Consider the following 23,547-nt stretch of genomic DNA (forward strand, 5'->3'; position numbering starts at 1 on the left):
TGAAGCGTCGAATGTGGGGTGTCCTGGACATGTCATAGACGGGCTGACTTGTGTAAATTGATCTCGAGTTTTGAAGGTGGGGTGGACTTTCTTGGTGAAACTTCTCCGCCGGGTTTTTGGCGTTATGGATTTATGAGTTATCACGCTGTGTACGAGTTATGGATTTTAATACACTGCAAGCAACGGCTGCATCGCTTCTTTCGTCTTCATCCTGAATATCGCCGTCGTCTGTTAATTGATGGGGTATCTAGATAGTCCCTGAACGCCACCCATGCAACCCTGTTGTAAGTCTTGATTTTCCCCAGTACCATGCTTCCATCCTTTTGTCCATTTCCCGTCCCTGGCTATATCATAGAGTTCTCCTCCAGTCAGTGACATGTAGACAGCCTACTCGTCGGACAAGCTCTTGTCGAACGAGTCATTGTAATCCTCGGCGTTGGGGTTCTTCACTGTCGGAGCAGGTCGATCATTCTCAACGGGCTCCTTGAAGTGCGTCATGAGGTTCTGGGGGAGGTACGTGTGCCACGATACCAGAACAGCCTTGACCTGCTTGATGAACGACACGCCATTGTTGAGATGGACAACGCACAGCTGCAGCTTGAAGCCGGGCATCATGCGAGCCAGGATGTCGTCATCCACAAGGAAAGTGTGAGTTTCGTCGTCGGACGCGTCTGCGTAGTTTCCATGATCATAGCCATCCTCAATGATGCATGGCTTAAGCACAAGCTTGCCCATGGGGGCGAATCCGTCAGGCATGCCTCCGTTGGTTCGAACGCCAGCGATAATTTCGCGGACAGAGGAGCTGGCGCGGTGAATGTTGACTACCTCCATGCTGATTTCTTCCTCGTAGATCATCTTGACCTTGCTCGTCTTGGGATTGTTGACCGCATGGATCAGAGACGTTGCCTTGGTCTTGTCGACGCCCATGCAGATCATGCCGACTCCCATCGCCAGCTTCACCACCGCAGTAGGGTCAAAGTCCTTGGGGCGGGCGAACCCAGCGGTGTCGTCGTCATGGATGTAGTCGAAACCCTCGCAAAACAGCTCAGACAGCGCCAGGTTGAACTGTCCGGGGAAGTGGATGAGAGCCTGGTGCGCCAGAGGCAGATCGATCTTGGCCAAGTTGCAAACGGCCATGGCCTCCTTGATGTTGGCGGTGTACTCGGGGCAGACATCGTGCTGCAGGATGTAGGTAAGGAAGTTCTCAATGATTCCGATCGCCTTGCCCATTCGCAAGTAGTCCCAGTTAGCCATGGCAGGAAGGTTCTCCGACAAGAAGCCCGCGGCCACGCCGGCGAAGTCGACGTCCCAGCCCTCAGGCTCATCTGCGTTGTAGAAGCGGCTGCCACCGCCGGAGGTGTAGACGACGTCAGTTGCGGTTGCAGTTCGGCGCTCGTCGGGGGTCATGCCCTCGGTATCTGCGTCGATGTTGCCGCCGAACAGGCGGGGTGAGGTGTCAACGCCGCCGAGAAAGAGGTATTGGTTGAACAGCTGGGTTGACTCGGTGCCGGTGATGCGGCGACGGGAGCGGAAGCGCTGGATGCATGACTGGATGCGGCTGTTGCGTTTGTCAGAAGTCACAACGTCAAGAGTTCCCGTCCAGGAAGGTGCTGAGGATGGTTCTTACTCGACGAAGGGTATAAGACTGAGAATGATTAGTATGAGGTCCGAAACGGAAGTATTCGAGGATACTCACGGGGTGTAGATGTTTTCTCTTTCCTCCTTAGCCTCGGCAGGTGTCATGGGGGGATCGGCAAAATACTCTGGAAACAGTCAGCCGTAGTAATACTGGTGGTGATATTCGGAACAGCAATTACCCTCAAATCCGGTGCCACGGGATTTGGGAAGAGCCGTAGGCCCGCGGCTAACCGTGGTCTTGCCGCCCATGGTGAAGGTTGGCTGTTGGTGGGTGGTGTGGGTTGGAGAAGTTGGACCGTTTGACGACCTAGAAGTCCCTTTTGTAGGTGACTGCTCAAAGAAGCTCGAGGTGAAGTGGAGGATACCAGAGGATCCTGTCGTTAAGTAAAGATCACGGACAATGAAGCCAGAATTTAAGAACTAGAAGGAAGTCGCGTATATCTGCGCACTTTCCTTACCAACTTTAGGCAAGGTAAGAAGCAAACCTGACTCGGGGGAGCGACTTCCTAACGAAGTCTTGATTCTTTTGCAAGTTATTCTACTAATAATATGAAGAGCTTAAGAAAGTCCATAGACTGATATCACGATGGTAAACCACATACGGCTTTTCCGTTTGCCAAGAATCTGTAGCGAACCACACTGGCAAGCAACAAGCATGCCAGTGAGTGCGGTTTTGACGTTGTCTGAAAACACCAGTCGAAAGTTTCCCGCATCTCTACGTTGTAGCAAATGCCAAACGGGAATTTCGGTGTTGGTCGTAGATCGGACCCAAGGCTTCCATCTTGGGATTTCATGCGATCCAATCGCATCGTGGCTTCCCACTATCGGGTGTAAGTGATCGCCAGGGAAACGCTCGCAGCAATCCAATGAAAACCAGCAGCATGGGATTCGCTTAGGAGGCACAGATGCAGGTTTCTTGAGATATTGGAAGTTTGTGGGACGCGACGGGAAGAAAGCGAGCTGCAGTCTGCAAGACGGCTTTGCCAACTCATTCCTGAGGCGGAAGCTGGGGCGGAGTCTCTGGTGCGGTGCAGATGGATGCACTTCGTAACGCGCCGCAGGAGTGGATGACGGCTGACGAAGGCGCGCAGCACGCTAGGCAGCTCACCTGGCTCGCATACGCAAGAAAATCCATGGCTGAACTGCTAGATCCTCTGGCGGGCTGTCCATCACTTGATGTGGGAGTCGTTGTCGATGGCGGTGAGAAGAGAATTCCCATTCACGGCCTGCTTCTAGAACCATCAGAGATTACTGCGATGGTCCAATAGAGTTTTTTCGGTCATCTTGGAAGTGGCGATGAAACGCACTGCGGATAGTGTCGCGATACACCTGTCCAACGTGCTTCTCGTCCCAGAATCCGGCGAAAGCGAAGCTGGACAGCAACGTTTCGTCGACCAAAGTCGCCGTCTCGAGATTCCCCGTCATCGATCGCATGCGGTCATGCCACCATCGACGAATGACCAAGAGCAAGGGAAAGTGGGAGAGTGGAAGGCACCTCGGATAGGCTCTGTTCTGCGTCAGATCGTGGCCGGCTGAGCGTGTTTGTCGACGGTATCATTGGGTCTGACGCATCACCTGCAGGCTGCACATCACCACCCTACGTATCTGTATCCTTTCTTGGAGTCTGAACAGGGCGCTTTCGACACCCCTGGCGATTTCTCGTTTGCGAGAACATCCGTATGTACCATAGTCCTGGAAATTCAGAAGATGTCGAGTTAGGCGGGGCAAGATTGAGTAAGGTAAGGCATCTTAGTAGACCGTCGATGCAACGCAATAATAAGAATTAGAGTATTCCGACTCGGCCGACAGCGAAAGCGAACTGCGGCTTTCAACGTTGGGTTGTTTGCCCCATTGCTCAGGGAGTGGCTCGAGAGTCGGAGGCCAATGGTTCACCTCTGCGAGAGCGTGTGCGCCTTGGACACGAATCAACAAGGGCCAACAGCTGGACAAGGCGGACTGGGAGGAGAACCGGAGAGAGGATCGACAGGGCAGCTGAGCGAACGAGGGGTCGAAGAGGAGGTCGAGAGCTCGCGCGAGTAAGACGTAACGAGGTTCGCTGGTGGCTGAGTGACATCCGCCACCTTTTTTTTTTCTCTTGCCTCTGCACGACCGCTTGAACAGGCCTCAGTGGAAAAAGCGCGGGAGGGAGGCACAGAAACGAGGGACGCGTCGGACAGGGGTCTCCAGAAAAATAGCGTCGTTTCGAAGGCGGAGATCCCTGGGAGAAGGTGGGAAAGAACGCTTGTGCCCCCCTCTCGCTCCCTCCCTCAGGGCTCCTTCCCTGCCACCCTCCCGCGGCCACGCCTGGCGGTTACTGGCTGGGCCAGGAACACTGGAGGAGGCCCTGAGGCCCTGAGGCCCTGAGGCGGTTGGGCAGATGGGTGAGGTGAGGGTGATGCCGCCCACACGCCGCCTGCGCAGAAGCGCGCATGCGCGGGCATCCATCAAATCTGAAGCAGTTCCACACGTTTATTGGCAGCTGCGACCAGAGTCACAGCGGTGTCCACTGTAAAAGTAACTTGGGGACGCTTAAAGTGCCCTGCAGCAGTTGTATCTGCAATGCGGAGCGCAATCAATCAGACCAAGCCCAAATGCCATTTTCATTTTCCCTCGAATTCCCGGCCAGCTTCCATCGATCCCTCCATCCATCGTGACTACGCCTCGTTCTCTCTCTGTCCCTAGTCTTCTCCCTCTCTCTCAGATAACCTTGTCCCCGTCTTGCTGCACCTTAAAGATCCCCCCTCCCTCCTCGTCTTCGTCTCGTCTGTTCAGACTGTCGATCCGCTCCTCCTGTGCCTCGTTTCGCTCCCGTCGCCAAGCCTTCACACTGCCGTTTGCCGGAGACTGATTTCTTGGACATTTGCTCTGTGCATTTTGCCCCCAAATCCTTTCCATTGCACGCCGTTGCTGCTGCCGCTGCCGCTTGCAACAAATCCGATACAAATCAGCCCGCTACCCCAACTTCTACCTGCGCGCGCGCGAGACAATCCTAGGATCCCCCCTGGCTACCTTTGAGGTTGACTCGACTTCGACTTTGAACACCACTCTTTTTTGTTTTCCAACCTTCGTCAACAGTGCAGACACGATGGCCAAGAAGGCGCTTCCTACAAAAGCCGAGCTCGTCGACTACGGTCACACCGTTGCTGGACAGTGAGTCGGCCTACTGCTGCCCCCCTTTTCGCGATCCGCGATGCGCCAGCTGGGCAACATCACTTGGGACGTGTCTCTAACGTTGCCTCGAATGCAGTGCAGGAACCATGTGCGACGAGTCCGGCGAGCTCTTCATCAAGCCTTGCACGACCGCAGAGGTCGACTTCTACAACTCCGCCAACGAAGCACACCCAGAATTCGCTGAGCTGATGCCCTTGTACATGGGCACCCTCCAGCTCAACGACAGCGCAGAGCTCAGCTCCATTGAAGACGGTGCCCCTGGCCCCGTCGCGACACAAGCCGCCAAAGAGGAACTGACACAGGCTGTCACCGGTGAGGCTCCCGCCGAGCAGGACAAGGACAAGTGGGTGCAGAACAAGTCAAAGAAGATCAAGACAGACCGGGCTATCGTGCTCGAGAACTCGGGAGCTGGCTTCACCTCTCCCAACATCCTCGACGTCAAGCTCGGTGTGCGCCTGTGGGCCGACGATGCCCCTGCTGAGAAGAAGAAGCGCTTCGACGACATCACCTCCAAGACCACCCACGGTCCCCTGGGCTTCAGAATCGCCGGCATGAAGGTCTACCGCGGGTCCTCCATGAAGTCTGAGCTGGATGCCGAGGACTACAAGATCTATGACAAGGACTACGGCCGCATCCACGTCAACGCCGACAACATTGTCGAGAACTTCCGCAAGTTCATCTTCAACAAGACCGCCGGTATCGACGACGACCTTGGCAACGCCGTCGCTCAGGTCTTCTTGCGCGACCTGCGCAACGTTGAGCGCGTCCTCGCCGCCGAAGAGAGTCGCATGTACTCTGCCAGTCTGCTGTTCGTCTTTGAGGGTGACGGCGACAAGTTGAAGGAAGCCATCGCGCAGAACAACGCGGCCGCCGACAGCTACGAGGCCGCGCAGGGCAAGAAGCCCAGTGGAAATGCGGCCAGAGTGGACAGTGGTATTGAGCTGATTGAGGGAGACGCGAACCTCAATGCCGAAGACGACGATGACGAGGACGACGGCCCTGCCCTGCCCAAGATCTACTCGCTGAAGCTCATCGACTTTGCCCATGCGCAGTGGGTGCCTGGCCAGGGCCCTGACGAGAACGTCCTCAAGGGCGTACGAAGCCTGATTGACATTTTCGAGAAGCTGGTGCAATAAGACACCGATCCTCACGATACGTTTTGGTTCGATAGAACACGGGAGCAGAGAGGCACGACGGACCCAGCTCACGTGGCACGACACAAAAGTTTTACTGTTCATGATTTGTGCGATCAAGAGGACCATCAGCAGGCCTCAGACGAGCACGGTTTGCTCGCAATCAAAATACCCAAATACAGTTGCGCGGATATGAGTGCGAATAGAAGTCGCTCCTCAGTGGACAGTAGGCTAGCATCCATGATAATGACCCAAGGATATCATTACACCCGGCGTCGGGGTCTCTTTCAATACCACATAGCATACATTTCCATTCGCCTTATGTCTTTGTCGATGTGCTCAATTGTATGATCTCTGGCAGGCAGGGAAGCTTAAAGTTACCTGACATCACCGATGGACCTGCATGAAGCCAATGCAGGATGCAGATGAACGGACGGCCATCTCGTTAGGTCGCGGGAAACCCCACATGGACCAAAGCAACGGGGAGGTTACTCTAGTTGCTCGACCTATGTAGAGACGGGGGTGACATGGTGGGATTTCAAACGGCAAGTATTCAAAGTGCTTTTGAAGCTTGAAGGGATATGTTCCTCAGAAGTCGATAACTTTAGAGTTCTTTGAATTGCAGCATATCAGTGTTCAAACAACCATGACGAAAGGGCTAGTGCGACCACGCAAAGATTCACATGCAGAATCTTGACTCTTTTATTCCGGCAGTGGATATCTTCAACTCTCCACATCTGCAGCTGTTGGCAAGGTACTTGGAGTACTTCTGCAGTTTTGCTGAAAGCCGCTGAGAAACCGGGTCCGTGCCCCAGGTGCTGCCGGAACGCGGCGGCTATTTCCTCCGACAACGCCAGTCAGCCAATCCGTCATGCCTCCCGGCGTCGCGCAGCGTTTAACTAAGCTGGGAACTTTTTTGAGGCCTGAGTGACCATCAACGAGGTCCTGGCAACTGCTCTTTTTCTCCACAACAATATCGCGACGATGGATGACCTTTTGAATCTCGAGCTCTTGTCGCTCGTTTCCAAGGTCACCTCCGAGCTGCAGAACCATTTAGGCGTCTCCGACAAGACCCTCGCCGAGTTCATCATCGCCCAGCGAGTCGACGCCGAGGACTACGATGCCTTCAAGAAGAAGCTCGCCGCCATCGGCGCCGAGTTCCCCCCGAGTCTAGTCGACAGCGTCGACCGCCTCGTGCTCACGATGCACCCGAAGCTCAAGGGCAAGGCGCAAAAGAACGGCGACAGCAGCGAGGACCACCACCACCGCAGCGCGGAAGAGAACCAGCAGATCTTCAAGGGCCTCGCGGTTCCCGACAAGGCCGTCGCGTACGACAGCATCGGCGACGGCGACGCGATCGACGATACACTGGCGCTGCTGGAGGGGCTGGAGGGCAAGGCCCGGGGCGAGAAGGTGTCTTCGCGCAAACGCAGTCGCAGTCCGAACGATGGTCGGGAGTCGAGGCGGAAGAGGAGGGATCGATCGAGGTCGAGGGACCGCAGGAAACGAGACAAGTACCGGTCGCGGTCGAGATCTGTCGACGACTACGAGAACGGGCCCTCCCTGAAGCAACGCAGGGGAAGGCGCAACTACGACGACGAAGACGACAGCCGCTTTAGGAGAGCTCCAGAACCCGAGGTCGACGATGCGCCACAACTTCACAAGGTTTACAGTGGTCATGTCACTGGCATCAAGGACTTTGGCGCGTTCGTCAACCTGCATGGCGTGCGTGGCAAGGTGGATGGCTTGGTGCATATCTCGAGACTGGTCGAGGGCCAGCGTGTGAACCACCCCTCCGACCTGTTGACGAGGGGCCAGGATGTCAAGGTCAAGGTTGTCAACATTGAGGGCAACAGGATAGGGCTGTCGATGAAGGAGGTCGACCAAGAAACCGGCATGGACCTCCATCCACAGGACAGGATATCGTCAGGCGCAAACATGGAGGCTCTTGGCGGTGGCCGGGATGGAAACATGTTCGACAACGGAGTTATGCCACCGCCACAACACCAGGCCGGACAGCGCCGGCAAAAGAAGCGGATGACATCGCCTGAGCGATGGGAGATCCGCCAGCTGATTGCTTCGGGTGTTGCGAAGGCTTCGGATTACCCTGACTTGGAAGAGGACTACAATGCGACACTTAGGGGAGAGGCCGAGCTGGAGCTGGAAGAGGATGTTGATATCGAAGTGCGCGAGGAGGAGCCGCCATTCCTGGCTGGTCAGACGAAGCAATCTCTCGAACTGTCGCCCATCCGAGTCGTGAAAGCGCCTGATGGGTCGATGAACCGTGCTGCGATGTCGGGCACAGCGCTGGCCAAGGAGAGAAAGGAGCTGAAACAGCAAGAAGCGGAAGCTGCGGCGGCAGAGGAATCCAAGGTCGATCTCTCCGCTCAGTGGAACGACCCCATGGCGGACCCCGACAAGCGCAAGTTCGCCAGCGATCTACGCAACGCCAAGTCGCAGATGAATCAGAACAAGCCCGACGCCGTGCCGGAGTGGAAGCGTGCTGTAGCACCCAAGGACCAATCCTTCGGCAGGCGGACAAACTTGAGCATCAAGGAGCAGAGAGAGACGCTTCCAGTGTATGCTTTCAGGCAAAAGTTCTTGGATGCCGTTCGGGACCACCAGGTTATGGTCGTCATTGGAGAGACTGGCTCAGGCAAAACGACTCAGCTTACGCAGTATCTTGCAGAAGATGGCTTCGCCAACAACGGTGTCATCGGCTGCACCCAGCCTCGTCGTGTGGCGGCCATGTCCGTTGCGAAGCGTGTAGCCGAGGAAGTCGGCACACCGCTGGGTGAGGCCGTTGGTTACACCATCAGATTCGAGGACCGTACTAGTCCTGCGACCAAGATCAAGTATATGACGGATGGTATGCTTCAGCGTGAGATTCTGGTGGACCCGGATCTGAAGCGGTACTCGGTCATTATGCTGGACGAGGCTCACGAACGTACCATCTCTACGGACGTGTTGTTTGCGCTGTTGAAGAAGACGATGAAGCGCCGCAAGGACCTGAAGGTGATCGCCACCTCGGCAACCCTGGATGCGGACAAATTCTCATCCTACTTCGACGGCTGCCCTATTTTCACTATTCCGGGTCGAACGTTCCCTGTCGAGGTCCTCTACTCTCGCGAGCCAGAATCTGACTACCTGGACGCCGCACTGGTCACCGTCATGCAGATTCACCTGACAGAACCTCCCGGAGATATCCTATTGTTCTTGACAGGACAGGAAGAGATTGACACGTCATGCGAGATTTTATACGAGCGCATGAAAGCTCTAGGGCCAAATGTCCCAGAGCTCATCATCCTGCCCGTGTATTCCGCCCTTCCGAACGAAATGCAGAGTCGCATTTTCGACCCTGCGCCGCCTGGCTGCCGAAAGGTAGTCATCGCAACCAATATCGCCGAAACCTCCATCACCATTGACAATATTTACTTCGTTGTCGATCCCGGCTTCGTCAAGCAAAACGCCTATGATCCTAAGTTGGGTATGGACTCCTTGGTCGTCACGCCTATCTCCCAGGCACAAGCAAACCAGCGTGCCGGACGAGCCGGTCGTACGGGACCTGGAAAGTGTTTCCGTCTGTATACCGAAGCCGCGTATCAATCTGAGATGCTGCCTACAACCATTCCCGAGATCCAGCGTCAAAACCTGTCCCACGTTATTCTTATGCTCAAGGCCATGGGCATCAACGACCTGCTGCACTTCGACTTCATGGATCCTCCCCCAATTAACACAATGCTTACGGCACTCGAAGAACTCTACGCTCTCAGCGCTCTCGACGACGAAGGCCTGCTGACCCGTCTCGGTCGAAAAATGGCAGACTTCCCCATGGAGCCATCCCTGGCAAAGGTCCTCATCATCTCCGTCGACATGCACTGCTCAGCGGAAATGCTCATCATCGTCGCCATGCTCAACCTCCCCAACGTCTTTTACCGTCCCAAGGAGAAACAATCCCAGGCGGACCAGAAGAAGGCAAAGTTCCACGATCCCCACGGCGACCACCTCACCCTCCTCAACGTCTACAACTCATGGAAGCAGAGCGGCTACTCGGCGCCGTGGTGCTTCGAGAACTTCATCCAGGCGCGCTCCATGAAGCGCGCCAAGGACGTGCACGACCAGCTCGTCAAGATCATGGACCGCTACCGCCACCCCGTCGCATCCTGTGGGCGCAACACGCAGATCGTGCGGCAGGCGCTCTGCTCGGGCTTCTTCCGCAACGCCGCGCGCAAGGACCCGCAGGAGGGCTACAAGACGCTCATCGAGGGCACGCCGGTGTACCTGCACCCGAGCTCGGCGCTGTTCGGCAAGCAGGCCGAGTGGGTCATCTACCACACGCTGGTGCTCACGACCAAGGAGTACATGCACTGCACGACGAGCATCGAGCCCAAGTGGCTCGTTGACGCGGCGCCGACGTTCTTCAAGGTCGCGCCGACGGACCGGCTGTCCAAGAGGAAGAAGGCGGAGAGGATCCAGCCGCTGCATAATAAGTACGCCGGCGAGGACGACTGGAGGCTCAGCGCGCAGAGGAAGGCTGGACGTGGCGGCGGCGGTGGCGGTACCTGGGGTTAATCATCCTGTCCTTTTCCCCTTTCCCGTTGCTGAGAGAAGGAAGGAGAGGGGAATGTGTGCGTGTAGATCGGATGGATTGGCGCTGTCTTCACATTGTTGTTATAATTTAGAGAAATATACCCCCCACAGAGGCAAGACATGACGCGGCTATTTCTAGATGACGTTGTGACTCGACGACCGTGAAGATTTGTCAATGCCCAGACTTTTTGGGACAGCTCTACCAGTAAGTAAGCATTTGCAGCCAAGAAGGGCAGGCATTGCTTGTGTTCTTGGGCATGTTGATCGGGAAGCGACAGAGCAGGCCAAAACCTCGGGAGGCCGGCAGACGAACGAGCCAAGACGGCTGCGATGCGTGAGAAGGTCCGCCAAGGGCAGTCAAGTCAGCAAGCGAACGCAAGCGAGGCATGGGAAGCCAAGTGGAAAGAAGGCCAGGGAGGGGGGGATTATAAGCATCTTTGGCGAGACGACTTGGCGTGTGGCAGGTTGTGTGTTGGATTGCGTATGCGTGTTGAGTACCGACGTCGAGGAGGGCTCGGCCGGGAAGGCAGTGACAGATCTTACGGACCGCGGAGAAGACGGCTGAGGGTTCGGACCCGCTGGCATAGATCTTGGCTTTTTCGAAGTTGTCTAGAATGCTGACGATGCGTACGATAGAGTCGGTCTTTAGGGATTAGAGTTTCTCGGTTGGCGATGACGAATGACTCGATGGTTTACAACGATGCAGCTGTAGGAGCTTTAGAAGAAAAGAACCCTGGTATCCCGGTCGACGATCAAATCGGATGGGTTCTCGAGAAGGAGGTCACTGCGTCGGACCTTATCAACGGTAGCCGCGCTGTCGACATGTCAGATGTGTGGTTGGACGCTCGGGTTGTGGGGTGAGGGTAGTCGTGATACGTGAAGTGTTTGGGGATGGTGGGATTATGGGGGACGCGGATGTGTTTTAGGGGATTTTTTTTTTGTTTCCGTCTTACTGTTGAGGGCGCCAGGGAAAAATTAAAGATCACTTCGGGATAAAGCCGGTAGAGGGCGAATAAAACGTGGTAGAGCCCCCGGGCGCGTGGGCGGGATTGGGGTGAGCTTTTCTTCATGTTTGGTGTTGGGAAGGGGACGTCACGGATTTTTTAGAGTTGGTGATGCAGAGTTTGGATGACAGATGTCACGACTGCGCTTGAGTGTGTAAAGGGACAAAACATTGGACGAAAACCTACCGGCGACTATTTTCACAACGGCATTTACTTTATTCCTATCCTGCAAATCGCTGATTGCATGGTCCACCATCGACAATGACGCGCCGGAACAGCCTGGCGCTGCATCTCACGGCCCTCGCCGCGCTCTCCTCCGTCGCGCAGCTGCCTATCCTCGTCGGGGCCGAGGACCTCGACGCGGAGGACGTGCCGCCCGAGTGCGTGCCAGTCTGCGCGTCGATCGTGGCGCTCACGGCGCGGTGCGAGGCGCAGACGAAGCAGCGGTTCGGGGACATTGACAAGCGGCTTCTCCACGACGGAACGGTGGACTTTGAGGCGCGGCGCAGACACGTTTTGGCGCCGGAGAGGGTGCGGAGGAGGAGGCAACGACTGGCGGAGAGGATGTGGAGGCGGCAGGTGCAGTCGGACAGCGACTCCGACTCGAGCGGCGACGAGGCGCCGCCGCAGGTTGTGGCGGCGGCGGAAAGGGAGGAGAAGGAGTGCGTGTGTCAGGATACGTCGTTTGATGTGTTTGGAGCGATGAATGGGTGCGCGGGATGTATTGCGGCGAATGTGACGGCCGTGGAGGCGAATGAAGGTGAGTTTGCCTGGTTGAGGGAGGGTGTTGATGCAGAGGCTGACTTGGGAGGTAGATATCAGGGAGATCATGGCCGACTGCGGGTTTGCTCCTCCACCGCCTCCGGCCACTTCTTCTTTGTTTACTACGACAACGACAACATCACCACCGCCGGCGATTCTTACGGACCCTCCGGCCGCGAACCCAGCCCAGGGCGGATTCTCGACGTTAGTGCCCCCGGCATTAGCGCCCGCGGGACCGTCTACGTCCTCGACTTCATCAACATCCTCAACGGCACCACCACCACCACCGCCGCCACAAGATGCCCCGACCTCAACGCAACCACCGCCTGCTGCCGCGACGACGCCGGAGCCAGAGGTCACGCCGACGGTGGAGAGCTCGATCACGCCCGTGACGGTGTTCGAGACGCCTTCTTTCAGGACGCTGCCTAGTCTCATGCTGCCCAACGACTTTGCGGCGGCCAGGGGCGGCGATCGGACGGGCAGTGGCGCGGCGACGCTGGGGAGGCACTGGGTTGGTAAGGCTGCGGTTGCCTTGGTGCTGGTTTGGGCTCTTATTTGAGGGAGGCTTTTGGTTTTAAGCGAGCGTGTTGTACTTTTTGTATGAGATACCTAGTACTATTGTGATACCCTTGAGTATCTAAGGTAGCTTTACGCTTAGAAGAAAGTATATACTAACTTACCTCTAACTTACTTTTCTACCTAATAATATTCTAACTAATTTATCTCTATTTCTTTTTTTTGAAAAAAAAAATTCAAATATTAAATTTTAATTTTAGAAGGATTTAAACTATTTTACTTATATACATAGTATATAAGTTATATCAAACTTAGTTTATGTGGCTTCTAGCTACTTACTGTGATTTTTACTTAGGTTGCTATGAATTGAACGTCTAGCCTCCACCGATAAGTTACATAGGACCTGAGCTGCTGCCTGCATCCCTGCGGCGGTCCTCTTAAGTGTCGATCCTCCCGCCAAAGCGGGCAGTTACCACTCCTCTGCCCGCCCATCTTACTCCACAACCTTCCCTCACGTCTAAATGCCAACAATGACAATTACTGACATCGACACTTGACAAAATTCTACACAGATGACCACTATGCCTGTTCGCAGCTTTATCGCCAAAGGTAGCGAGCGTCGTGCTGTCGACAAGCACAGTCTACCCAGTCTCGTGCTGCCTCTTGTACTGCTGGGGCTTGGTACTGCCTGGATCCTCTTTGTCAACTCCGACCCCAGTGTCAGCGCCGTCTTCACCAAATGTTTCCCACTCGCTGACGGTGATGGGGAAGGCGATAGTAGCGATGGTGAGACGACGACGCCCTTCCTCGCCACTATCCCCATCGTCGGCCCACCCGTCTGCTGCCTCGTCTCCTTCTTTCGCGCCGCGCTCGACTCCCACCGCTCTGCCATCATCATGGGCGAGATCCTCGCATATGTCGGCGCCCTCCTGACGGTGACCACGCTCGAATCCGCTCGGGCATGCAATCAGTCATCCTCGCTCATCCGCAATCCGACTCCGTCCTGGCTGCTCTTCAACCTTGCGGGCGGCGCTGTTGTCTGGCAACTCGTCATCATTCCCTCATTTCTATCACACGAGAGGAAGCGTCAGCGACAGTCCTCGGAGGAGCAGCAGGCACTACTTGGACCACAGGGCCAGGAGCAGCAACAGCAGCATGAACACATGCACCGCCATCTGGACCCTGTCGAGCCGCCTGCCATCTCGGCCGGGGTGGTCCTGGGATACTTTGTCCCCTGCATGCTTTTTGTCCTCGCCCCGGGTACCTTCTCTATCCTGGCGTGGCTGTTCTTCCCCGCCTACAGCTCTGTTGTCCGCATTGCTGTGCGTGGGCTGCTCAGAGTCGCCAACCCACCTGGTCCTACTGCAGGTAGAAACTTGCACCCAGAATCCAGCCGTGCGGCGGTCCTCTGGCTATATCTAGTCCCTATGCTGTGGTCCGTGGTCGCACATTGGTTGCTTCTCTACAACATTGCTTTTGTCCCCGATGACAGATCACACACCACCAGGGCTGCCCTGGGTTTCATTATCGCGGACTTCACTGCCATCGGGCTGAGCGTGGCCTACTGGATGTTCGCAGAGGCTGGGTGGCGGCTTGCGGTTCTAAGTCTTGCAGCCGGTGCAGTTCTAGGCCCTGGTGCTGGACTCTGCTTGGCCTGGGTGCTGCGGGAGGGCATTATGGCTTCGACTGAGGGCAGACTTGGTAAGCAGAAGAGTTTTTGATTCTTCGAAGGGTGGTATCTCAAGTTCAACCGCGACTCCAATGGGAATGAGAGTATTCTTTCATCACCATGACATATGGAAATCATGGCTGTGCCTGCATGTGTGTGTGCCTGATAGCTAACTAACTACAGTTCGTCGTGACTGACCGACGCACTCGCACCATCTGTCCGACCCTCCGCCATCCCCTCAATCTTAACCGCCGCCGGACGCACGCTTTGCGGGTTGGAAAATACATCCTCAGGGTCGTACTTGAGCTTGACCTGCTCCAACCGCGGCAGATTTTTGCCCCAGTACCTCCTCTGCCCGTTCTCCAGCTCTGGGTCGACGTAACCTGCATATACTCCAAATTCCTCACCCTTGGGATATCCCTTTTGGATCGTGTCTGCGATGCCACGAATGAAGTTCTTGCTCGTGGGCGACACTCGACCCCAGTCAAGGCCAATTACGTAGCTCTGCATGTAGAACAGGGCGTCTCTGTGGGCATATGCCGTCGCATCGGGGGGCACGTCGTTGATGGCACCTCCCTCGAGGTCAAAGTACGCGAACCACAGCGGGCTGCCTTTGTGCGCGTCGTCAAAGTACTTGAACAGGTCGTCGATGGTGTCATCCGGGATGAGAGTCTGGTTCGTGAAGGCCAGGGACTTGCAGTAGATCGGCGTCGGCTGCCCGGTGCCCAAGAGCAGCACAGCCTCATCTGCAAGGTGCGCCATGTGGCCCAGCCAGTCGTTGAGCACAAAGTACTCATCCTTGCGGTTGTGCCGGCGGAAGAAATCATGCTCGGCCGCGAGTGACTCCCACTCCTCCTGCGTGCCATAGTATGTGCCCGACACAATCATCCCGAGCTGGTTCACAACAACCTGGCTAGCCAGCTTGCGCGGCAGCGCCGGGTCCGCTATCATACGCTGCCACGCCTTGAATTCATCGGCCATGTCGGCGTATCTGTCGTCGTGGTGGAGCGCAAAAGAGTACTGCACGAGGTTGCCGGGCGCGGGCTCCGTGCGGACGACAAACTCAGTGATGATGCCAAAGCCAGCGCCGGCTCCCTTGAGCGCCCAGAACAGGTCCTTGTTCTCTGTCCACGAGGCGCGCGTGATGGTGCCGTCCGCGAGAACGACGGTGACGGCCTCGACGTGGTCCAGCGCCGAGCCGAACTGGCGCGAGGTCGGACCCAGGCCGCCGATCGTGGCATGCCCGCCGATGCCGACAGACGGGCAGGTCCCATGGCTCATGGCCCGGCCACCGTGCGAGTGCAGCTTCTTCGTCACGTCGCCGAGGCGAGTGCCCGCGCCGATGGTGGCGATATGGGTGTTCTCGTCCTTGGAAAAGTGTTGGAACTTTTTGAGATCGACGACTACCGCGCCATCGTGTCCGCCGAGACCTGCTCACGAACCTCAGAGAGTAAGCATCGTGATTGTTTTCACAACATGGTTTCCCTGATCAGTAGCCACTCGGCCGAAGCATTGTGGAAAACTAGCATCAAAGGCATACCCCAAGCCTTCACTCACCGTAGTTACCAAAGCTATGCCCTCCGCTCTTGGGCTGTACCTTCAGACCCCTCTCCTGCGCGCAGGCCACTATAGCGGCTATCTGCTCGGCCGTCTCGGGCACCGTAACCACGGCGGGAGTCACATCAATGTCCAGATTCCAACGCTTGACCTTGAGAAGCGAGTACAGCGGGTGGCTTGGGAAAGCGTAGTCCTGGATGCCAGACCCGTCAAGACACTCGCGAAGTGATGGCGGATTGGAAGATGCTGCTCCTGTTCCTGCTCCCGCCAGGGCTGTGAGAATGAGGACGGGAAAGGAGAACATGGTTATATTTCCTTTTGCGGGTGGATGGATCAATGGATGAGTGGAATATTGAATCGTCAAGTTCCCAAGAAATGGCCAAAACGTGAGAAAGCGAGCAAGTGCAGGGCTCGGTGAGATTTTGGATCATGTCGAGACGGAATCCAGCTGTTTGTCTTGCAATTGTGTTTGCTCGTGTTACCTAGCTTGTCAGGCAATGATGGATAATGCTGCACTACATGGATCACATTAGCACTGCCACTGTCCGGAGGGAGCTCATGGGCCCAATGAAACCTTCAACGTGCAGTACCGTGCTATCGAGTGCCGTGCTACGCAAAACAAGAGATGACAAGGTACTCGAAGCGGACTGGAGCGTGATTGCGTTGCTACCGAACATACCACGAACACGGGCGCAGCGTGGCGTGGCATGGATGCACACCATTGCCGTTCTTACCGAAAGAAAACTGGAATAACTCGTTTCGTATTGGTATACTTCATTCCATACTGCACTACGTGCTGCGCATCTCCTACGACACGACTTCTGTCTAAGAGACCTTCACTGCCTCGTGAAGTGCCCAATGAGGAGCTCTGGAGACTGATTACAGAACGTTCACGCCGAGGCAGCACCCGATGTGACCTTATGCAATACGCCCATGACTATAGCTTGAAATACAGTCAGCCAGTCTCATCAACCCATGTATCCCTTCTCAGCCCTGCCAAGCTTTTGAAATAAGCCCTTGTTCGCGACTAGGGTAAAGGACCATGGGACCACGGGTACGCGAGTTCCGCCCGTAAGCTGCAGAACTATGCCACCTCTTTCTCCCTTCCTGCAATACGGAGTAAATACCTCTCTGAGCATCTAAAAGGTTACTGTGGCACTTCATAGATTAGAATAAATAAGATTTCCAAGAGGTTAACTAAGTATAATAAGTACTTCTGAAATAGTTAACCGGCGCTAACCTTTCAGACGCTTAGACAGGTGTAGAACCTTAGACAAAAAATGCAGAAACAACGCGAAGTACTACAGCAGGCAGACCGACCGTGAAAATTGCCGCCCTGTAGCAGTGGAGCCCCTCCTTCATTTGAGACATATGTGGTGTGTGGCCAAAGTGAGGCCTGCAAGGCTGACCAGTCCAGGCAGCCGCCCTGGGCGCGCGAACCTCGGTCTTCATTCGTCACAAGACATGCATGCTTACCGAAACAAAATACGAAGTCCTTCATTGGTGCAAGGCAAATGTCTCGACTCACTCATCGTTGGCTAATGAACGAAGTAAAGGGTCTATTCCCTATAGCGCTATGCCACTTTGGGTTACGCATCTCAGCCTATAGCTGTGTGCATAAGGTAGCGTTGGAGGCTGGCTGACAATGCAACCGGCAAGACTACCTGAACTTATGCGAGGACTCGTTTTATATTGGGGGATATTATTGAATCCTTGGGATCACTGCCCTGCTCATTGACCAGACAAATGTGAACCTGCAGCCACCAGCATTCCACTGTGGCGTGGAGGCGGCACGGGTTCAAGGCGACTCGATCACGGCTGAGTCGCTGCCGATGTAATGCCTTCAGCTGGGACTCACGTCAGCTCTCTATCAAGCTACCAAGCGGCTGTAGATTATTGCCAAAACAATATCCTGGCTACGATGAGCTGTGAGGCGAGGCAACTACACATATAAGGTACCACTGGAGGACAATGACAGCGCCATGTCATCAATAAAAGGCCAAGATCTACAAATACAATACCCCAAGTTTTTCGACCCTTACTTGCTGCATGACTTGCGTTGGTAACTTTGTGCATAGGATCGCAGTCAACGTTCTTTATCTTCTTAGACGATTAGTTGACCGCGTTGGTGACCATGAAGCTGTCTGCTGCCACGGTCATCAGCTTGGGCTGCTTCACTGGCCAGGTGCTGGCAAACCAGTGGCCGTATGAGCGCTACTATCCAAAGACAAACAAGCAAGGCGACCCTGTAGCCGATAAGGCGCAGCCGGAGTTCGGCGATCAGGTCAGCGGCCCAGGTAATCAGTTTGGCGAATGGCTTGGACGTCTCGTCAACCAGGGAACTGTCGCTGGCCTGCAGGAGATATTCACAGACGGCAGTCTTCCCAAGCACCCGTCATTCGACGATATCTGGGAGAATATCAAAACGCCAGAGGTTCCCCCCAACGCAACTCATGCGACACGCCCACCCAGCTACAAGGCTACTTGGCCCCAGAATGAAGCGGAGGCCCTTCTAGGTCATCTACCATGGCCTCTGGATCAGCGATGTACTGCGTCCAAGGATCAATGGTAAGCTTCTGGAGAATCAGGTGAACTCGGCAGAGGGAATATTCGAGAGACTAACTTTCATGATGCGTGCAACAGGTGGTATCGCACATATGACGGCTCTTGCAACTGGCTGAAGAATGGCGAGATGAACGAGGGCATGTACGGTGTAGCCAAGTCGCGAGATTACGGCCAGCACCATTACGCAGATGGCATATCCATGCCCCGTGAGGGCCCCAACCCGCGAGCTGTGAGCAACGCCTTCTTCAAGCGCAAGGAGGTTTTGTACTATGAACACACGCCATTCCTCCTTGGACTTGTCGAGTTCATCATGCACGACATCACGTGGTCTTCCGATTCCCGAGATGAGTACATTGATGTGCCCGTGCCCGATGACGAGAAGGACTTCCCACTCAACACGACTTTCCGAGTCCATCGCACCGAAGCTGCCCCCGAGACGGGCACTTCCAGAGAGAACCCGCGCGAGAACATCAATCGTGCCACCACATGGCTCGATCTCTCCTCGTTGTACGGCAGCACGCACGAGGTCGCTATGAAGCTGCGCAGTTTCAAGGATGGTAAGCTTCTCACACAAGAGGTCAAAGCCCAGGGCACGAAGAAGGCTGCCTCATATCTACCATTCAATAGCATGGGCGTGCCAGTGCAGACCAGACCTGGAGTCAGCCCAGAGGCCCTCTTCGCAGGTGGCGACCCTCGCACCAACGAAGACTGGATCATGCTCGGTGTCCACACTCTGCTTTTGCGCGAACACAACCGCATGTGTGACCTGCTGAAGGCTAAGAAGCCTGCGTACGATGACGAGGAGATTTACCAGACGGTCCGCCTGCTCATGTCTGCCAAGTTCTCACTGATCGGGAATGCCTATCAGATGGCTTACTTCAAGGACATGCCATGGCCAAACGATGACGGTTTCCCTCTGTACCGCGAGATGTCTGGTAGCAGCTGGTTAGAGATCAACCCAGCCAACAACTACCCCTGGCCCCTCGTCACGAAAGAGGGGAAGCCTACGGTTGTGAGCGCTGAGATGGCTGTCGTCTACCGCTTCCATGAGTTCATCGTCAAGACATTCCCCATCAAAGATGCGCTCAACAACACAATGTGGGACCAGAATCTTTTCGCCACGGCCTTTAATGCTACAGGATTCGTCGATGCTGGGCTGGAGAACATCATGCGTGGCACTGTCGCTTCCTCCATCCCCAACTTCAAGAGTGGAGTTGAAGAAGACTTCCGATCTGCAGGCAAGTACAAAGGATCTCCTTTCGACATCGTGGTCTGGTCCATTGTCCACGAACGCGAGCAGGGATTGCCCACTTTCAACGAGTACTTTGCCGCGTACAACAAGGGCAACCCAGGCCAAGAGCCGCCAGAAGTCCAGGTGCCCATCCGAAAGAGATTCGAAGACTTCTCGTCAGACCCAAAGATGGTTGCAGAGCTCAAGAGACTCTATAAGAACCCTGACGAGGTTGATCTCGTGGTCGGCTGCCAGCTCGACGAGACCATGTTTCCGCACGCCACTATACCCACCTCATCCCTGATCATCAGCTTGTTCAGTCTGATCAGCATGGGCAACTCGGACCGCTTCTCCATTGGGTTCGCCGCGATGCGTTGCCTGCTTGTGGATAAGCCCTGGGACTGCCACCCAAGCAATGCGCTTGAGGAGCTCCTCTGGAAGCCTGTCGAGAACGAGGCTTTCCCCAATGCTCGCTTCTACGATGACTATTGGATGGCCGAGCTCGATTTCCAAGCCCATGGTCAAAACTTGCTCTGGCGCCTCGTCACAGAGAATAGCGAGATCAACTGTCTTCAGAAGAACCCTCTGTTCCCATTGGATGAGAAGACCAACCCGCTTCTCTGCGCTCTCCCCGAGAGCAGCGTCGACATCAGGCTTTTATTATCGACCGGTGTCGAAGTGACGCTATCGCTGATCAAGACTCACTACGTAGAGATCATTGCTACAATTGCCGCCGTGATCATCACTGTTTGGCTGTACAACAAGGTCAACGCCGCAGCAAGAGGATACCCCAAGGTTCTCGGTGGTCTGCCATTCTTGGGCAAGGCGCTTGACTTCCAGAAAGATGCCAAGGCGGTCGTCCTTGAAGGATTCCGGAAGTTTGGCGACCGCTCAGTCCCGAGCGTCTTTGGCATACATCTTGCATCGCTGACGCACTATGTCATCTCCAATCCCCAGGACGTTCAGAGCATGATTGACGATGCTCCTTACGAGATGAAGTTCAACCTCAGCAAGCTTTTCGAGGCTGTCAATATGCCCATTATCTTGCGCAAGGTTAACTTTGCTAGCAACTTGGTAAGTTCATGGGCTCCAGGATGGAGGTTCCCTGACAAGCTTTGCAACCTACTCACGTTGTCTCAATAGCACACGAACCTGATACGCACCCATCTTGGCGATCCCGCAACAGTACAGCAGATTGGACGCACAATGCAAGCCGCTGCAACTCGGTTCCTGGAGACTAATCCTCTTGTTCCCGCAACTTCCAACTCACACGTGTACTCGGAAGGTCTAACGGCCTACATCAACCAGTACATCACGAGTGTTTGCGCAAGATGCATGGTCGGTCCTGAAGCATATGAGCACCCAGAGCTTATTGGCATGTTTCTCGAGTTTAACGAGGAGGTCGACAAAGTCATTGGACTGGGCTCATTGCTGCCGTCGTGGATGGGCTTTATTGCGAATATTCCTATGAATAAAGGATACAACAAGTTCCGGAAGGTCTTTCTGCCTATAATCGCCAAGCGCCGCGCTGAGCTCGAAGAGAAGAAGCAGCCCAACGGCGCTGCGGCTGGTGCTGAAACAGGGGACGATTTCATCGACTTTATGAGCTTCATCCTCGACATCGTTGACGACGACAAGCGCGCCGCAGATCTCGTCACCATTACCGTCTGGATCGGCCTGCGCAACCTGCAGATCACCCTGCTCTCCACGCTGCTTGATATCATCGACGTGCCCGGGCTTGCAGACCAAATCAACTTGTCTCTTTCCAGACCTGCCAAAGGTGTCAAAGCTGACCTCTCCACGCTCAACACCTTCACCAGGACGGATTCATCACCTTGGGCCCTCCTTCGCGCAGCAATGTTCGAGTCGATCCGGCTCTGCGGTCCCGCGTCTGGTCCAGCTCGCATCATCTCATCCACCCACGACCTCGCCCTTGCCTCCGACCCAATCGTCAAACTGCCGCCAGGGCAAGTTGCGACACTGAGCTCCTTCTACTCGCACCGTATGCCTGAGAACTATGGCCCCGATGCGAAGCAGTATGATCCGCAGAGATTCCTCACCTCTGGCCCTGATATTGGTAGCAAGGAGTTCATCACCTGGGGACTCAAGGGGCCTCATACTTGTCCGGGACGGTGGTTCACACAGGAGGCTATCTGCATCATGATGAAGGAGGTGCTTGAGCGATATAAATTTGAGCCGGCGCGGACGGGGCTGGACGATGATGAGAAGTATGAGTACCACGCGGGCGTCGTTACCCGGAAGGAGGTCCCTGTGACCGTGTATAAGAGGAGTATATAGATTGGATAACTGAGGAGTTTAGGTGATTAAGGACTACTGTTCAGACAGCATGAGATCATGGAATTGTATTTGCTAGGCTCTCCCCATAAGTATTACTTCCTGCCCTGTGTTGTAGACCGAATCACCAAGCGCGTCTCTATGTTACTCACTACCTCAGATGATCGAGGTTTTCGTAAGCTAGGGATAGGACGTCTAGGCCGTTTCACAACGGTCATCTATAGAACTTAGTAGCTAATAAAGTTCTCACCCATAACATATGTTTTCACCCCATACCTAAGTAGTGTTCAAGTTTTGAGGAAGCTGTTAAAGACACCAAGGTAGTCTTTTCACGATGTTCCTTTGAAATAGTATGCTGGCCATACGATAATTCCAGGGTCATAATTTCTTCTAGTTATTCCGATACTGAGTTTCCGAGTTTTCCCAGCAAAGTGAGAAGCAACTCGTGAGGTGCTCATAATGAACCTCCACTAGATGTATACGAGACTAAGAGGGCTGAGAATAGTTTGAAAATCTAAGATACACACCATGATGTAATCACTTCACTCGATCGCTGGGAGGAAGAATCTGCCTCGAGGGAAGCTGAGATGAAGATGCCTTTTCCCCGAGGACCCTGATGTACGTTGCCTATCTTCCCTGATAGGTTTTGCTAGACTGGAAACAGGCAACACATTCGAGGTTCAACGCATCTATGGTTGCTCCAAACACGATTCCTGTCGCTGACCATGCTGTTATCCTGTCATCGTCTATGATCACTAGCGGCTACTCTCCCGGTGACCCGGTGGCTTCCCAGCCCATCTAGATGTAGGCGACGGCTGCCTCTTGAGAGGTATAACTCCATACTTGTTTGAGGAACGTGATTTTGTTTTGCGCGAGCGTGTCGTACTTTTTGCGTGAGATACCCTCATTGTTCGCGATGTGCAACCTGGAGGATTTGGAGATGGATCGATTACCTTTTCTGTCGTTGACATTTCTAGTAACCGCTTACCATATGGGGATATGGATTTGTCTGTAGAAATAAAACTCATCGACCCGATTCCCGGTTTTTGATTTAAGCTTCATATTTTTGTCGGTCTTACACGTTGCCTTGCGATTGCCCCATCCGCGGTCGGTAAACGATATGTACCTCTAAGGTCATGCGTGACCGCATCTCCTCTCAGTTCCGTGGCTACTTTAAAATCAGAGAAGGGAAGTATGTAGATGAACCTAACGAATCAAAGGCAAAGAATAGGAGATAGCGGTTGCTGAATTATCGATCTTCAGAGCCATCTACATCCATCCGTCCGTAATTTCGGTGAGGGGAAACGGAACCGCCGCGCGAACACACAGCACTTCCAACTCTGCAATGCCAAAAGTCTCTATCAAGACAAGGCGTCTAATCCAGATAGTCTGATAGCCATCTGATACTTCCAAGGT

The 23,547-nt window shown here is 54.7% G+C and overlaps 7 protein-coding genes across 7 annotated transcripts; 5 read left to right on the top strand and 2 right to left on the bottom strand.

Moving 5' to 3' along the window:
- Nucleotides 1-387: 387 nt before the first annotated feature.
- Nucleotides 388-1,887, bottom strand: arb1 (Argonaute-binding protein 1; the record flags this gene model as incomplete). The annotated part of the gene is made up of 4 exons (XM_032020278.1): nucleotides 388-1,558; nucleotides 1,628-1,645; nucleotides 1,697-1,763; nucleotides 1,818-1,887. 4 exons carry the CDS (start codon nucleotides 1,885-1,887, stop codon nucleotides 388-390), a joined length of 1,326 nt encoding a protein of 441 aa, XP_031882610.1.
- Nucleotides 1,888-4,723: 2,836 nt separating this feature from the next.
- Nucleotides 4,724-5,945, top strand: ARG82 (Inositol polyphosphate multikinase; the record flags this gene model as incomplete). The annotated part of the gene is made up of 2 exons (XM_032020277.1): nucleotides 4,724-4,788; nucleotides 4,886-5,945. 2 exons carry the CDS (start codon nucleotides 4,724-4,726, stop codon nucleotides 5,943-5,945), a joined length of 1,125 nt encoding a protein of 374 aa, XP_031882674.1.
- A 981-nt stretch (nucleotides 5,946-6,926) lies between these two features.
- On the top strand, nucleotides 6,927-10,514 carry prp22 (Pre-mRNA-splicing factor ATP-dependent RNA helicase prp22; the record flags this gene model as incomplete). Its single annotated transcript, XM_032020276.1, has 1 exon — nucleotides 6,927-10,514. One exon carries the CDS (start codon nucleotides 6,927-6,929, stop codon nucleotides 10,512-10,514), a length of 3,588 nt encoding a protein of 1,195 aa, XP_031882573.1.
- A 1,283-nt stretch (nucleotides 10,515-11,797) lies between these two features.
- CGGC5_v016207 (uncharacterized protein) lies at nucleotides 11,798-12,857 on the top strand (the record flags this gene model as incomplete). The annotated part of the gene is made up of 2 exons (XM_032020275.1): nucleotides 11,798-12,296; nucleotides 12,352-12,857. 2 exons carry the CDS (start codon nucleotides 11,798-11,800, stop codon nucleotides 12,855-12,857), a joined length of 1,005 nt encoding a protein of 334 aa, XP_031882574.1.
- A 538-nt stretch (nucleotides 12,858-13,395) lies between these two features.
- On the top strand, nucleotides 13,396-14,680 carry CGGC5_v016208 (uncharacterized protein; the record flags this gene model as incomplete). Its single annotated transcript, XM_032020274.1, has 2 exons — nucleotides 13,396-14,515; nucleotides 14,667-14,680. The coding sequence occupies 2 exons, from the start codon at nucleotides 13,396-13,398 to the stop codon at nucleotides 14,678-14,680; spliced, it is 1,134 nt and encodes a 377-aa protein (XP_031882675.1).
- A 47-nt stretch (nucleotides 14,681-14,727) lies between these two features.
- sorD-2 (FAD-linked oxidoreductase sorD) lies at nucleotides 14,728-16,344 on the bottom strand (the record flags this gene model as incomplete). Its single annotated transcript, XM_032020273.1, has 3 exons — nucleotides 14,728-14,748; nucleotides 14,796-15,913; nucleotides 16,041-16,344. 3 exons carry the CDS (start codon nucleotides 16,342-16,344, stop codon nucleotides 14,728-14,730), a joined length of 1,443 nt encoding a protein of 480 aa, XP_031882571.1.
- A 1,830-nt stretch (nucleotides 16,345-18,174) lies between these two features.
- Nucleotides 18,175-22,134, top strand: Pxd (Peroxidase; the record flags this gene model as incomplete). Its single annotated transcript, XM_032020272.1, has 3 exons — nucleotides 18,175-18,608; nucleotides 18,684-20,910; nucleotides 20,980-22,134. 3 exons carry the CDS (start codon nucleotides 18,175-18,177, stop codon nucleotides 22,132-22,134), a joined length of 3,816 nt encoding a protein of 1,271 aa, XP_031882614.1.
- Nucleotides 22,135-23,547: the final 1,413 nt, after the last annotated feature.

Source organism: Colletotrichum fructicola (genome assembly GCF_000319635.2).
Source record: "Colletotrichum fructicola Nara gc5 chromosome Unknown KSG_Nara_v1_contig10, whole genome shotgun sequence".
NCBI lineage: Eukaryota > Fungi > Ascomycota > Sordariomycetes > Glomerellales > Glomerellaceae > Colletotrichum > Colletotrichum fructicola.